This window comes from Rissa tridactyla, chromosome 2 (genome assembly GCF_028500815.1).
Source record: "Rissa tridactyla isolate bRisTri1 chromosome 2, bRisTri1.patW.cur.20221130, whole genome shotgun sequence".
Classification (NCBI taxonomy): domain Eukaryota; kingdom Metazoa; phylum Chordata; class Aves; order Charadriiformes; family Laridae; genus Rissa; species Rissa tridactyla.
This window is the reverse complement of record NC_071467.1, coordinates 142,960,193-142,975,860: the sequence shown is the minus strand read 5'-3', so window position 1 is coordinate 142,975,860 and position 15,668 is coordinate 142,960,193. Positions and strand designations below refer to the sequence as shown.

The window sequence follows — 15,668 nt, the reverse complement described above, 5'->3', positions numbered from 1 at the left end:
AATGACACTTTATATTAGAATTATTTGTAATGTTTGGCTCATTTGTATTTTTTATAACATACAGACTTTTACCATATGCCACATAAACCAATTTGGACTTATTTTTCTTTCGCCTAAATTGCATATAAAATCAGAAATCTATTAGAAGAGATTATGTAACACTAAAATGATGAATTTCCATAAATTGGAAAACTGCATCAGCTACTGTCTAGCGTAAAGTAGCTTTGTGTGATAGTCAGAGAGGCTTCAGGATTTCTGTCCTTTCTCTGAAGATTTATGGATGAGAGAGAGAAAGAGAGAGCAAGTTAGGTTAGGCAGGAGGAGGGCTTGTAAGTTAGAAAATAGGAATTTTATAATGAATATTGTCCTTAATAGAAACTAATGAGGCAGTTGACAGGATGGCCATAAGATGATAAGTGAAATCCTTGACCTAGTTAAGTGTATTGTTTTGAGAAGCTGTGAAATTGTTTACTTTGGACAGTGAGCAAGAGAGGTGGTTTAATGAATCCTAGATGTTAAAAGGGGCAGCAGCGTTGCCTTTTCACTGTCTAAAAGGCTGTCTGCCTGTCAGTTTTTCTACCTGTATTTGAAAATAATGAAAATGCTGAGCATGCTTTGAAAGTTGTGGAAGACAAATGTGAAGTAATATCCAGGAGGAATTTTGCTAACATTATCTGATCATTATTGAAGACTGCTAAGACAAGTTCTGATAGGTTGCAGAGGTAATTTTCTCCAAGTCTCTCTTTTTCAATGTTGTTTCTAAGGAAATTGCCACATTATTTTGGCACGTCATCACAAGATTCAGGGCATAATTTCATGACGTAGCTGGCTTGATCCCATAGCTTCTTGCTTCTCAGGAGGTGGTCCTAGTTCTTCGTCTCATATATTTTCTAGTGGTTTTTGCTTTTAAAATGTGAAAAATGCCTTTATTTTTGAAAATATGATTTAATTATTTTAGAAGGGGCAGTCTTCTCCTGTTTAAGCTCCCTAAGCAGTCTCACTCTAGCAGGAAAGAGAGCAAATACAAGCCAGTGGCAGAAGTGTGTGGCAGGGATTTATCGGGAGCAAGGCTATACCCTAAGGTAGTCCTTAGCTCATCTCTGCAGCATCATCTAACTGCATTGGGAGATTGCATCAGTAGGAAAATAGTTAAAGGATGTGAATACACACACATATCTCTTTATTTGATGATTGATGATACTTCATCTTGTCTCACGTCTCCAGATTTATATGCTCCTGTTTATAGAAAATGAGCCGAAAAAAAGAGGTTTTAATGTCTGGGTAGTAGATGAAAATAAGGAGGCTTATAGACTCTAATGGAAGTTACAGACAGATATATATTGGAGATAAATAATACTAAAGGGGAGAATGAAATCCCAGAGGAATGCTACTTGAGATTAGTTTGATCATATAGGTAGTATTAAGAGTTGCCATGATGTCTATCAAGATGATGACAGGTACCAATGACAAAGTGGCAGTGATAACTAAAGAGCACAGCCCACCTACTGTGTTTAATTGCAAATTCTTCAAAATGAGTTCCATACTATTGCTGTTTGTGTTATTTATTACTCTTAATGAATCAATGGAATGTAGAACTTTGTATTAAAAAGACCATGATTGCACAATGCTGTGTGCTATTTGCCTGTCTCTCTGGCAAGAGACTCCACCTCCCTGTTTCCTTAGTACCTCCTTGATCTGCTTTTTTCTGTTGTATTCTGCATTGCCTTCTCTGAACACAGCATCTGTCCTGTTCTTGATCTGCAAAATGATCTTGCTTTTCTTATTTAAATTCCTCCTACACAGTTATTTCATCTATTGTAATATAATCAAGTTATCCAGGTATCTAACTTATGTATATGTATGTGATAGGTAGGGTGCTGTATTGACGAAGGAAGTAAAAACTACACATGCATATGAACCGCAGGTCTGTCATCAGCCTTTCTACTTCTGCTTTTATTATGGTTTATTCTCCTGTTTGTGCATGACACACAAAGTTACTTGGGGCAAGGCTTATCTTTTTCTGATGCCAGAAGTTCTGTTTAAATCTAAACAAAAATATATGTAAGGCAATTATAATGAGAAATCCAGATAATCCACTAGGGTTAAGATGATAATTATCTTTCAACAGTGACTAGCGGCCTGAAATCTGAACTGGTGCCAGTCTGAAGTATTATGAGTAGTAGGAAGGTGATGAGTAAACACTCTTTTGATAACCAGGCTTTCTTAAGTTGCTCAGAGTCATTATGCAGTGCTGTGTACAGGGCTAATGAGATTTGGGCAATTGTAAAAGAAGAATAATCAGAAGAAACAAGACGGTAGCCATCCTGTCACTGTAGTCATCTAACTGCAAAAATTAAAAGCCTGAGAGAGAAGATGAATTCAGACCTGGTAGGTGTCTGGATTATCTTGCTTAGAAAAACGAATACATCTTCTAGGGCCCAGTACAATAAGGAATTGCTTCCATGACTACGAGAGTCTGAAAGGTCCATTGCTTCCTTGTGCTTTGTGGCTCTAAAAGGCTAATTTTGCTTTTACAGAAAGAACTTGCAGCATTATATTAACAATAATAATATTTTTTTGGCAACTATATTATGTCTTCTCTTTAATCTGTCCTCGCTATTGCTTGTCATACCTGTGGAGCCTGTTAAGCTTTCAGAGTATTAGTTTGCTCTTGAGGGTGGGTAATCTATATCGGTTTTTATGTTTCCCTCAGTTTTTGTGAGATTTAATTTGGATAAACTGAACCAACTAGATTTTTTCCAGGGCCTTGAGTGTGGGTCGCGTGTGGTGAAATTTTGAATGCTAGAATTGAAACCAGCAAAATACATTTGAAACTAGAGTGACCTGTTGTGAAGTTTTGTCTCTGGGAGCACAAAAAAGTTTTAAAATTATAAATGAGAGTCATTATAACCTAAAACTAGCCTGGGCCATGTAGTCAAGAACGTGCCTTAGGAACAGTCCTGCCCTAACAGGAAATGGTTGGAGTTACCTAAAAACATTTCCCATCTCAAACTTCCATAGCTTTTTGAGGGCAATAATTTATGGGTGTGTTGCAGTGGGAAGGAAGCAATCAGTATAAATATGGACATCCTACAAGTGGGGCAATTGATGAAAATCACACACCTTTTTCTTTGAACAATTTGATCAAATAAAGGACAGATACTTTAAAACTGTATTTACAATACGATACTTCTTAACAAAGCTTCAGTTTAGCGCTGTGATAGAAAGGAAACAGACTGACTCACAGAAAACTGAGATCATTTCTTGGATTGTATCTGAGTGTGAAAATATAAAGTTGACATTATGGAAGCTATGAAGTGTTTCTTACAGTGCTATAAATGAATCACTGGCATTGACAGAAAGAAATTGAATAAGTACATGATGGGAAACAAGTTCTGTTATGAGAAATACTGTTTCTGCTTTAATTTTGTTTTTTTTATTTCTCCTTCCCCTCCCCTCTTTCCCTGTCAGGGTAAATGGAAAGCTGGTGGCGCTGAAGGTGATTAGATTACAAGAAGAGGAAGGAACCCCATTTACTGCTATCAGGGAAGGTATGCACTCACATTTAATGATTATACATAGGGGTTTTTTTTTTTTGTAATTACATTGCACTTCTTATTTCTCTGCCATGCTATAGTGAATAGCTTGAGAATTCAAATTATATGGTTACGTTCTCAGTAGGAAGAAACTTGGGTGCTTCAAAAACAAAGCCTCTGGTGTGGGAGATCTTGTTAAAGAATGCAGCTCTGCCTCTCCTTTGGCTCCTGTTAGATTTACTATACAAATGAGTACTTAATAGCATGGTTAAGGTGGGTGTGAGGAGTCACTGCAAGATGAGGGAACTGTGTTAAGTTGCGCTTCTTGCCTGCAGGCAGCAACTAAGATGAAGGGAGATGTAATTTTTCAGCATGAAGTGAAGAAAAGCATTTCTTGATGAAGGCAATCGGAAGATCAGGGAGCAAAAATACAGGTGTCTTGGAAGCTGTGTGTAGTTTGGGACTAGCTTTTGTTTGTTTTGCCGTCCCCATGGACTCTAACTTGTGTGGTTTGGGAATGACTCTTATCTAGTGCACTCGGAGATGCCTGTCGTGCTTTCTGCTCTGCTCCTTTATCCTTCCTTGTCAGCCTCTTGTGGGTCCCTATTGATGGCTGCTTTATCTGAGCCTGCCTGTGTCAAGCTCCTTTGCAGAAATTGCGGGATGTGCCTTCTCTGCGTGGGCCTCCTCTGGTAGAAGGTACTAAAAATGAGCCTTGGTAGAGGTAACCATTTACCATCACACCACTGATTCAGACTCAGCTGAAGTTGGTAGAGAATTAGAGACGAAACTGTTGTGGTTTTTGAAGGACCTGTTAAAACTGTGCTGACTATCTCGGCATAATTTCCGAGGTGGGATGAGCCAGGGAGGTACCAGACCATCAGCCCTCATGGGGTCCACGTTGTGGCCCTGTATGGGAGGCGTGTGGCTTCTTGGCCATCGCAGCCGCAGTCCCAGCAGCTGCAGCTCCCTCGTCCCTTGCTCCTGCCTGCAAGCATTGGTACGCCGATTGTCTGTACAATGAGCCTGTTTTGGGGTGGACTGGGCAATCCGTGTTTCATGTGATTGACACCCTGAAATTAGAAGCCTTTAAAGTACTATGGATTTCCATCCCAAGGTTGTGCTCTTTCACAAAGGAGGGAAAACCGTGGGTGGCCAATTTATGAAGGAATTTCAGCAGTTCTTCTGTACTGCTTTGTTTGAGTAATAATTATTGAACGATCTGACACATTTATTCATAACGATATATATTTTATCTTTGAGCTGTCTGTCCCCGCAGCTGTGCCGTGATAACGAGGTGTGCAGAGGGTTACGAGCACAGCTTTCAATATTTGTAATGCCGAGTTCAAGGCATAACAGCCTATGTTTCAAATATGTTTATTGTTCTCCGGGTTTTCAGTTGATGTGGTACTGACTTAATAAGGAAATAGTAGATATGGCTTTCTTGTGCCTTTTAAGTGACACTTAAAAGGTTTTTTAATGTGAGCTTGGTCTAGATTAAAGTTTATAGCGTTATAACTGTCAAATACAGTATAATGTGTTTTCCTTCATAAATAGTTTGTTGTGTAAGCTCAGTATAAATAAGTATTTGTTAGGAGCAAGAACAGATATTTTTCCACTTGATTTTTATTTTTTTTTAAATGATAAAGGCACACTTGCATGAAGATACTTTTCACGCTGTTATTGGAGCAGTTTTCCTTTTAGTTGTAACTACAGACAGCACTCTGGTTGAAGCCAGTTGAAATTCTGGTACTTAAATATTAGTAGAACAAAGATCTTCTCTAGAAAAGCTCTAAAATTTATTAATTAATATATATTTTCTTAAGTATGTGGTGTCTCACTGATTTTGACAGGACTATGTGCGTCTGTTGTATTTCTAAGTACTCATCTAGACTGGGACTAGATCCAAAGAGTATTAGGCTAATGAGAGGGGTTTTTTTCCTCAACTTTTGTGGACTCTTGGTTAAGTGGGGTCAAACTCAGGTTATAGGTTGGTTGTGTGTTTTTTTGGTAAATGTAATCCTGTCCCCTTGGTAGTGGAACTTCATTCAGATCTGTGGGAGCTATCAGTAGAAATGCAGTCTTGCACGTTTTACGGAATGTAGAAGTTTACATGATGTGCAAGATGGGAAAGGGAAAAAATCTGTATCTAGTTTGGCTTTGGATTTTCTGCTGTTTGTTTTGTTTTTGGCAGAAACAAATGTTAGGGCCAGAAAAGTATGGGAGGCAGTATTAAAAATGTAACTTTCAGAAGGTAATCTCAGTGATGTTGTGCCAGACCCCTATTATTTGACCGTAACGCTACAGCTGTGGACTTCACTAGCAGGACCCAAGGAAGCTGTTGCTTTCCTCTTAGCAGCATGTAATCTGTTTTGGGCATGCTGGATTCTGTAATGCAGCTGTGGCTGATCTTGGCTACATGGGTGGAAAAAAAAAATAGAAAAAAGAAATGCTTGTACAAGCTCTTGAAGTTATCTGATAAGTTTGAGATGGAAAAACAGTAAGAATGGGACACTGTGTTAAGCAGATTTTTCTTGATCTCTGTTGTCTGACTGAAGGCTCCAGCCCTATAATTTAGACTGGGACAATTAGAACACGGACAAATACCGCTGAAGATGAGATTAACTTCTAATTTCAGTTATCTGAGGAGTAGTGTTGCCCTAATCAAAAAATGCATGTATGGTATCATGAGCCAGAGGTCTGTTGGAGGGTATTTCTTTCCAAAGTCTTTCATAATGGAGAAACCAGGCAGGTTTTGACCTTGACTTATTCCTTATTTACTAATTTTCAATCAATACAAGGCAAATTCGGGCAGAAGTCTATTTATTTGTAAATTAAAACTACTGTAGGTAAATTGTTTAACATTTCTCATGGCTCCTTGGGTAAAGCAGTGAGAGAAAATGGCATTCCTGCACTGGGATGCTGTGTGATGTTAATTAGGGGGAAGTTACAGGCTGAAATCTTAAGCAGTGGTCATGCTGAGGGAATTTTGTAGCTGTCTGTGTACAGGGAAGCATATTGTTACTGTTGTGACAGCAGCAGAATGAAGCTCAAAGAAAAACAAAGCTGCAAAGAAAAGAGACTAAGAGAAGTAGGAAAATGCAGGACATAAATATGGAATAGGTGACTGCGGAAGCAAGCACTAACTTGGTTGAAACAACAAATGGAAGGAAAAGTAAAAAAAAATAAAAATCCCCCAGTAAAGCTACATAAGAAAAATCACAGTTAATGTCTGGGGGAGGTTTAGCTAAAACTTCGATTAAAGCTTATAAACTAATTCTGCTTTTACAGGAGATGTGGGTTTGTGTCTCCTACCATTTATCAAAGTTACATAGTTTTGAATGAAAGTAGGTAACTGCGGCTTACTTATCGGTGCTGCTCAGCTCTCTGTTGAATTTCTAGAACAAAAATTAGAAGTAGCCTGTGCTAAATGTTCTTTCAACTTGATCTGAGTCAGTTGTACCAATTTATTGATGCTTTCATTTTGTGGCATGCAGTTTACAGGATATTTCACTCTGAATTTAACTCACTCAGTCTGGGATAATCTAATTTACCTTTGAAGAGCCTGAGAAAAAGGGGGGTGGGAAAAGAGAAAAAAGCGTAACTGTATACCTGGGTGGGTTAAACCCAGGTCAGAAAATCACATAGGTTTGAGTGGTGCAGGCCACCATATTACCGTTGGATTCTAAATGTGCCTGCAGCTGTGATAACTGAGACAGCATGGAGTCTGAAAGTAATTTACACACTATTTGCTCATTTATACTAAATTTGATAGAATACAGGTTAGCAATGATTTGTTTTCTGTGTTAGTGTAGTTGTGGTTTATTTTTTACTGTAACTTTCATTATCAGCGGTTCAGAGGTGTTTCAGCATCAGACTTGAAGTGTTATTAAATCCACTGCAGCCAGTGGAAAAGTTCACTGAAAAGTTAAATACCTTAACTTTTATCCCAGATATTTCATTCCTCTAATTTCCTGTAATATCATGTGTTTATCTAGGCTAAATACTGAACTGTGCAGTAGATTCTAATTCTGGAAATAGCTCGATTTACAATTCTTTAATTATCATGTTTGATATGATAATAATTGATATAATATTCCTTATATCCTGCATGACAAAGATTTTGCTTTTTGGGTATGTATGTAGACAAACATCCCTTGGTTTTATCGCTACCCTGCTTGTGAGGTTAACTTGCTTACTGTGTTCCTTTCTTGGACAGTAAAATTATTTCTTCCCCATCCTAATCATGAGAACTGTTTTGTATTTAGTTTTCATTTTCTGCCCTTGGAAATATCGATGCTTCTTTGCTCTGCTTAATTTGATTTACTATTAGTAATAAAACTCTATTCTAGTGTTTTAGTATATGGTAATATTTCATTTCCCATAGGCCTAGATGATGTTTCAAAGCATCATCCAAACCTGGCATGTTTTTTAGATATTTTTGTACTTTGCCATTTAAATGCCATGATTAGGTAACTTTGAGTTTGTTTCTCTCTTTTTATTATATTTTTTTTTAATTTACATCTTGTAATTAATAAGTATTTGTACCTATTTGTGTTTCACATTTAAAAATTTTTGGGTCAGAGACTCTCTCTACATCTTTGGTTTGGTACTTGCCCAGATAATCTTCTCCAGTGTTGAAGGCTGTGTATGGATTGCAGCGTGCAAAAATAGCACATACATGCTTTGGAAACAGCCAGCTGTCTTGCATTATAAAATTACAAAACCTGCAGAATTTTCTTAATGATTTTCTTTAACTTAAATCTGTAAAGAGCAGTTCAGCATCCATATTTAAGAAGTTTGCTTTGTGACTTGCAGAACTCATAATGCATTTGAGTGCCAGTATAGAGAGGGGAGGAGAGATGCTTAATTCTTGGCCACAAAACATCTTCAAATGTCTTCAAAGTTTCAGGCCTCTTCCATCCACATCTCACTGTGTGGTAAGAGGGAAGAAGAGAAACAAAACATGAAAACCTTGAAGGATCTTTAAGGAAGAAATGCTAGTCTGCCTTTATGCCCCAAACTGGACAGAGTTTCTGAGGTCTCCCCTTCTGAAGCTGTCAGGCTGGAGGGGATAAATCTTCACAAAACTTTTATCTGTGGAAAATGGAAGTAGAGTAACTGCTAAGAAAAAACTACAGGGAAGATCGGCAATTTGCCATGAGAGAGCTCTTACCTAAGAGAGTGTGTAGTTTATTGCACAGTGTTCCTAATAGGTGTACAATAGAAAATACTGCTTTGTAGTAACAATACTGCAAGTGATGTAAAGCAGCTGTGCTTCTGTATTATCCTAGAGAAATAGCACAGTTTGTACCAATACCATCTGAGGAAGGGCTACAGAAAACTATATTTTTACTCTTTTACTCGGTAGATATAATTCTTGTGACCTCATATTTAATTATTACCTGAGTTATTGCACGCACTTCCCAGCTCAGTGATTTTTGACTGATATATAGCATAATGATCTTTAAACTTTAAGTCAACAAATGACTTCATGGCACTAGTTAGATGACTCATGGTGATAAGCCTCCTATTCATTGTATTAGAGTAGGTCTGGAAGGTTGTATGCTGTAGGTCAAGGGCACAGTGAAACAATATCTGCCTTTTTTTTCTTTTTTTTTTTTAAGAGTCATGGTTGGTTGATCTACTGGTAGAAGGTAAACATGAAAATTGCAATGGGAATCCCTGCTTTGTCTGCCAGTAAAGAGTAAATTATTCTTTTTTTGGAAGTTAAATCATCCTCTTCCCAAAAAATAAACCTATTCTTCCTTTTATGCAGGTGTTTGGTTTTTGTCTTTGGTTTGTTTTTTGTTTTTTTTTTTTAATTAAGGAAGCTTGACAGCTGCTTTCTTTTGAGTGGTAGGAGTTTGGAGGGCTTTCACTTTTCCTTCACAAAGTCCAGTCAAGAAATTTACATTTCTGTAACTGAAATGCCTGAAAGCTTCGTATGTGTCTGGCTCAACAAGCCTCAGGGAACTTCAAGAGATTACGTTTAAGATTATGGAGATGTAACTATTCTGAGCATGCATGTCACACGAGTTACTATAGGGGTTTTGTGTCTTTATGTTTTTAGAGTCTGAGGATAAGTTCACTCTCCCCAAAAGCTGCATTGCTTTGGAGCATTTAAGTAAAAAAAGAAAAGGACAGTAGCTTGGCTGTAGTTTGGGGAACTTTTTCATTGCCTACAGAGTTGGCAGAGCTGGTGCCTACTGCAGGCTAAATAGCTACAGCTCAATTAACTGTAAAGTCCCTGCAAAGCCAATGCAGCTTGTAGTCATAACAGCTTTGTTTTTCAGCGTTGTTAAAAATAAAACACACAAGCCAAGAACCTCTGGGACACTTTGTCGCTGGATATTTAAGGTCAAGAAGTATTCAAAAGTAAAGACATTCCAGCAATTTTAATTTCTCTGTCTGGTCTCTTTCTGTTGCGGGCATCCTGCAGCCTTAGCCAAACTGTATGCTTCCTCAAGATAAAAGCGGAATACAAGATTTCCAAATTAAGACAGTTTGGCCTTCAAAAACCACAGTACATTTGGAAAACGATATTCCTGGGACCTTTCTTATGAAATGAAGTCAGCTTTTAAAATTTCCAAGACTTTTGGATGTTACTTATTATTAAATACTCCGTCATGTTGTAGCAAAATGTATATTCATTCTTACTGAACATTAATAATATAAAAGTTACCTTTAATTTCTGGAGATTTTGTGACTGAACATTTTTTTGATAGCTCAGATTTTCAGCCATATTTCATTTGAGCTTTCTCCTGCATGTGCGTTTGTGTGCATTTGCATACGTCTGAGAGAAACATGTTAGATCCTCAGCAATGTGGAGCTTCGAAGCAGCAGGAGCTTTCGTCTTTATTCTGCTTTCCTTCCTGCTGTTCTCCCCAGCCCTGACTGGCTCCTAATTTTTTTTACTGACAGTATTCATTTGGCTTTCTCTGAAAGCAGTTGGACTGACTGGCTGAAACAGGTAAACTGAATTTCTGGTCAGCTCAGAGGAACGTGGGAGACCTAATAGTTTTCTGGTCTCAGATACAGTGCAAGTGGTTACTGTGATGTTATTGTATCTTGCTCTTTGGTGTGCCCAAATTTCACTGTGCTCCTTCCTCACTTCTTTTTGGTGGACCAAATGAAGGCTTCTGTCCATGTAGGGTGCTTAGAAACGGAATGTTAGAGTGATAAAGTCTGTCCTGCTTATTTCTTTGTTCCTTGCTATTCATAGGCTGAGCATAGCTTTCCTTTGGTTTTGTTTTTTTTTTTTCTTTTTTTCTTTTTACCCTCTAACAAATTAGCAATTCTCACAATTATAAAACCTTCAGGAGAGCAGGGATTACCTAAATGCAATGTAAATGATGGTGTTTTCCTTTGAGAATTGTGATATAAATTTTAAACTCTATAATGAACTCCCATCGTGTAGGAAAAGTATCATGCTTTTCTGAAAAGTACAAATGAAAATTCCAAATTATCCAGCTTCACGGAGCTAAATCTGTTCCACAGAATATTCTGTCCCCTCTGTCCTCCTCCCATTCCCACTCCAATATTTTATCTGTAGCCTGCTGAGATGGAACATGGATGTATCAATTGAACCTTCATTCAGTGCTTTTGATGTGCAAGCTGTGACCTTCTTCTGGCTTTTGTTCTTGGGTACAGTTCAAGCAAGAAAAGAATGGGGTGACATTTGAGGATTTTTTGATTTATTTTTTTTTTTTTCTTTTTCAATATCATCATTTTGCCATCAGGTTTCCTTATACTTGTTATCAGTTAGCTTAACGGCAAACCTTTCAGACTCTGCCCTACTTCCACTGAAGAAATTGTCTGTGCATCACATGGAAGGTGTTGCGTAAGGGATCTTGTGCTAGATCCAGCCCTAGAAGGTTACCAATGGCACCCATTTATTCAGGGGTGCCATTGAACCCTTCTCAGTAAGGCATTTGCCTACAGTTTCCTGAGTTTCAGGGCTCTCTGACTGGGCTTTTGGCCCTTCTGGGGCCTTCTGCTCAAAAAACTTTTCTTCTTTTCCTTATTTAATAGGAGTCGGAACTGTTGCCTTACAGATTTGTCTGGTCTTCTGCTCTCATGGTTCCTCATAGTATGATGGGAAAGGTAGAAAAAAAGATTGCAATTACAGAATACAGAGGATAAAAGGAAGGTGGGAATCCTTTCTTCATATATAACTATAATATGTAGCTATAAGTCATGCAGTTATGCAGCCCTCATGGCTTTCTTATTTGAGTGGAAGTTGGTGAGGATCAGTCTTTTTATGTTGTGTGCAAATTTAACCTCCTCTTTAGCACATGCTACCATCATAAAATGTATAACTAAGTTAATCCTGCTCCAAGTAGCATTAATTTTTACCCTGTGACCATATCCCAGTTGGAATGGATTGAATTGGTGATGCAGATACTAGCTGGTTGTTAACATGAATGGAGATACTAGCAAGTGATGGCACGTCAGCTTGAATCGTTCAGAGACCCTATGGGAGATGCCTTCCAAGTGCCAATACGTTCCGTGGCCACCTGGTGAAAGAAAACTTTGATATAATCTGTTGTTGAGGCACAGACATGTCTCCTGAACCTAGCCAATTCTTCAAATTGTTTTTTTCATTGTTATTATCTCCTTTTTGTGAAAGGAATAATCCTAACAACAGTACCATTTAGCCTTGTGATTAAAGTGGGGGCTTTAAATCTGCACAGAAACATTTGTCTTTGTCAAGACCTTCAAGTGCTTTGTGTATGTTTTTCCCCAGCTGTGTCCTGGTTTTTGAAAGTACCGGAGCAAGGTGGTAACTCAGTGTTTGAACCAGTGCAGTTAGCTTGAGTTTTCTCCTTAGTCTTTGGTGCCTGTTAAACCAGTAGGTGACTGTTGTATCTCAGCAGAACTGGTTTCAACGTCGGGTAAATACAAAATAAGGACGTGACAAGGTTGTCTGGTTTCCTGATATTAAGTCTCTCTCCCCTTGAAGGAAATACATCACTACATGTATTGAAAGAAGTGTGTGAGCATTTATGTATATTGCGTGTGCACGTGTCTCTTGTATGTCTTAAAGACTTGACATAGAAAGCCAATTAACCCTGTCCCCCAAACAAACAAATCCTTTGTGAAGAGTCGAGCGCTGGCTTTGATCAACCCAGAGAATGTCTAATGTGAGTTGGACATGTACCCACATTGAGATAAAACGTTTCCTATGAAAGTTGTCCATTTTTGTCACAAGTTGTGTCTGACATACGAGGCAATCTTCTTGCTGCTGACTACAGTCATTCATTAACATATCAGCAGAATAGTTTTTTGTGTTTTTAACGCAGAAAGTTCATGAATGAATTATCCTAATTCTCCTGACGTGTAATTTATTTAGAAATATGGTATGAAGTAGTCCTGGTCCTTCAGGGACGGGTATAACAATGAAGACGCGCATGTGCTAATGCTGGATGCACAATGATGCCTTTGTTTTCAATACTTTTGTCTCCATACACAGCATAACTACTTTTTTTTTTTTCTTTGACTAGAACCAAACTAGTTTCTTGCAAATTTGTAACTTCTTTATGAGCAGGTCCTAAAATTAAGCACCATTAGTCCCTTTCCAGACACAAGATCCTATTCTGTCTTAATATCTATATAAATCACTCTTATATGAAGGGGAGAAAGATTCTTATTTGCAAATGGTGGGGCCATGCCTTCAGAAGAGGCTTACTAGTTGAAAAGGCAGGCAGCCTGAAAGAGGGTGAGGCCACTGCAGTATTTTGCTTTGCTGCCTTTTATTCCCATTCAGTTCTTCCTCAAATATGTTGTATGGCATTCAGTACGGTATCTCACTACGGTAAATCTCAGTACGGTAAAATGCTATGATTAGATCACCGTACTTTGCTGAAGATATTAAACATGAATTGTTTCTAAACTTCAAAATACTTGGGAAATATTTTCAGTAGCCTACATCTTTGTACTGGCATGAAATATGACGGTAGCCACTGTAGTCAATAAGAAGCATGCACTAATACCTTCCTCACAGGAAGGAAAACACGAGTTATAATCAGAAAAGTGGAAAACATGTTAGCAAATACATCTTATATTGAAATTATATATGTGAGAAAAAAAAAGACATTCTTTTCCTTCCTAGTTTTTGTTTTCTTTTTCTTCAGAGGCTGCTTTTTTCTTAGGTCTAGCTGCTGCTGGATGCCGTAGGCACAGTTGTCTGGGTCAGGCCATTTCTTCGGGAGACAGCACTGCTCCTTTTTCTTCTCTCGTATTTTTCCATAGGCTGAAGGTTGTGTTGCAAATATTTTAGTTACATTTTTCGGTTTTTGCTGAGAAAGGTGGGAGATTTATCATTCAGGAATTACATGGAGCTGACATGCATGCTTCGTAATGGGATCTCTGCTTGCAGCATGGGTGGAGTTGCTGCTTTCAGGCTTTATAATCAATATGAAGAGAGTAGCATTTCAAAATTAGAAATTGACCTTTACTGTCTTCTTCAAAGCAATGAAAATGAATATCCACGTTATTTTACTTTGGGATGTTCCTCATGAGTAAGCAATATAAAAAAAGAACCTGATAATGTATCACCTTTTTCTGCTGAGATGAAAGGGAACTGGATGGTTCAGAGACTGGTAATAGGATATCATGACCTTCCACCTCTGACCCATTTATTAAAATACAAGCTGTGACAGTGGAGACTAAAAGTCATCACTGCGATATACAGCTGTAGAATATGGAACTGTGTATTTCTGAATTTTTAAGGTCTGGGCCACTTGTCACAAACTTCTACAGCTTCTCAGCTGGCATTAGATTTAGCTGGAGCTAAGTGAAAAGTGAACTAAGAACAAAAAAAAAGGAGGAAGCCTTGTAAATAAGGAGGTATTAGTTGCGCTAAACTCCGTGATTTGTATCAGTTCTGACCTGATAGAGCTTATTTATCCTCCTTGTTTTGTGAAGCTTGATTCAGAGTTCCCTTAATGAATGCAGAAGTGCTACCGACCCGTTTTGTTTCACTGTTACTTTGGGATGTTAGGAAGGGGTTAATGCAAATAAGGATGCTGTGGATTTTGCCTTAAGATGATGCTCAAAGCTTGCACTGTCAATGAGAACTAATTTTAAGCATTTAATGTTTTGCTCTGGATGTCCTGTGGAAGATTCCTAAGACCCTTTTTGTTTCTAGGGCCAACTTAAGCTGAGAGTTGATTCTGTGAAGCCCATCTTAGTTGTACAATTCAGGTAGTTATATAACGAATTTCCTCGGTTTTCATTTAGTCTTAACCATCACGTGGTTTTCCTTGAGCAGAAGCAATCAAGAAAGTCAGGAGGGTGGTAGGAATCTTGGTGTACCAGCACGCTAGCTTTGCAGACAGGGTGATAGCAGTGCCAGTGTGGCTAGCTTCCATCTGAAATTATCCTCCCTTCCTTCATATCTCCTAAAACTCTCCTCTTAAAGGACAAAGTAACCCAAGTTACTGAGATAGATTAAATACAACTGACTGGAAAAAAATCAAAACCATACTTGCAAAGTAAAAACAAAAGCTATTAAGTCAATATATTTTGAAGTTGTAGTTTGGATGCAGTCAAAATTGACCTGCGGTCAATATATGTGGTCCAAATATTTCCAAAATTTTATAACTGGAAAAAAATATAATCTACTTCTTACACTTTTCACCATCAAACAGCAGGAGAACACACACATACTCATTTCCTTTCACTGTATTTCTTTGAAATCCAGGGCACACGCTTGCTCTTTTGTGTGCTATGAGGGCTTGAAAAATGTGTTTAATACTGACGGGAACACTTTCATACAAACATTCACTGGATTGTGGGAGGGTTTTATTAAGAAAACGGGAAGACACAAACCCCAAACATTTAGCACATTAAACTCTGGACAAGATAAAAAAATTGCTTTTGTTGTTTCATTTTTGATTTTCTCAGTATAGTAGTGCCTACATTGCTGGCAGTAGGAAACTGCAAGTTCCTGAAGGGGCTTCTGACTGAAAGCAAAGCCCAGCAGGTTGTAGGCCCGTTGACAAAAAGCTGTAAAGAACTTTGACACTTTTCCGTGTTACTTTATCTCAATGCATTTGGGGTCCTAAAAGATATTTTTCAATTTGCAATTACGTTTTTCTCAGAAAGTCTTGGTTATAAAGCTGACAT

General features: G+C 38.1%; 1 protein-coding gene across 1 annotated transcript in view; it reads left to right on the top strand.

The window, feature by feature from the left end:
* CDK14 (cyclin dependent kinase 14) overlaps nt 1-15,668 on the top strand; it is a 328,196-nt gene that overhangs the window by 106,006 nt on the left and 206,522 nt on the right. The window contains exon 5 of the mRNA XM_054190745.1: nt 3,472-3,551. Coding sequence (XP_054046720.1) covers nt 3,472-3,551 — 80 coding nt within the window. The remainder of the gene's footprint in view (nt 1-3,471; nt 3,552-15,668) is intronic.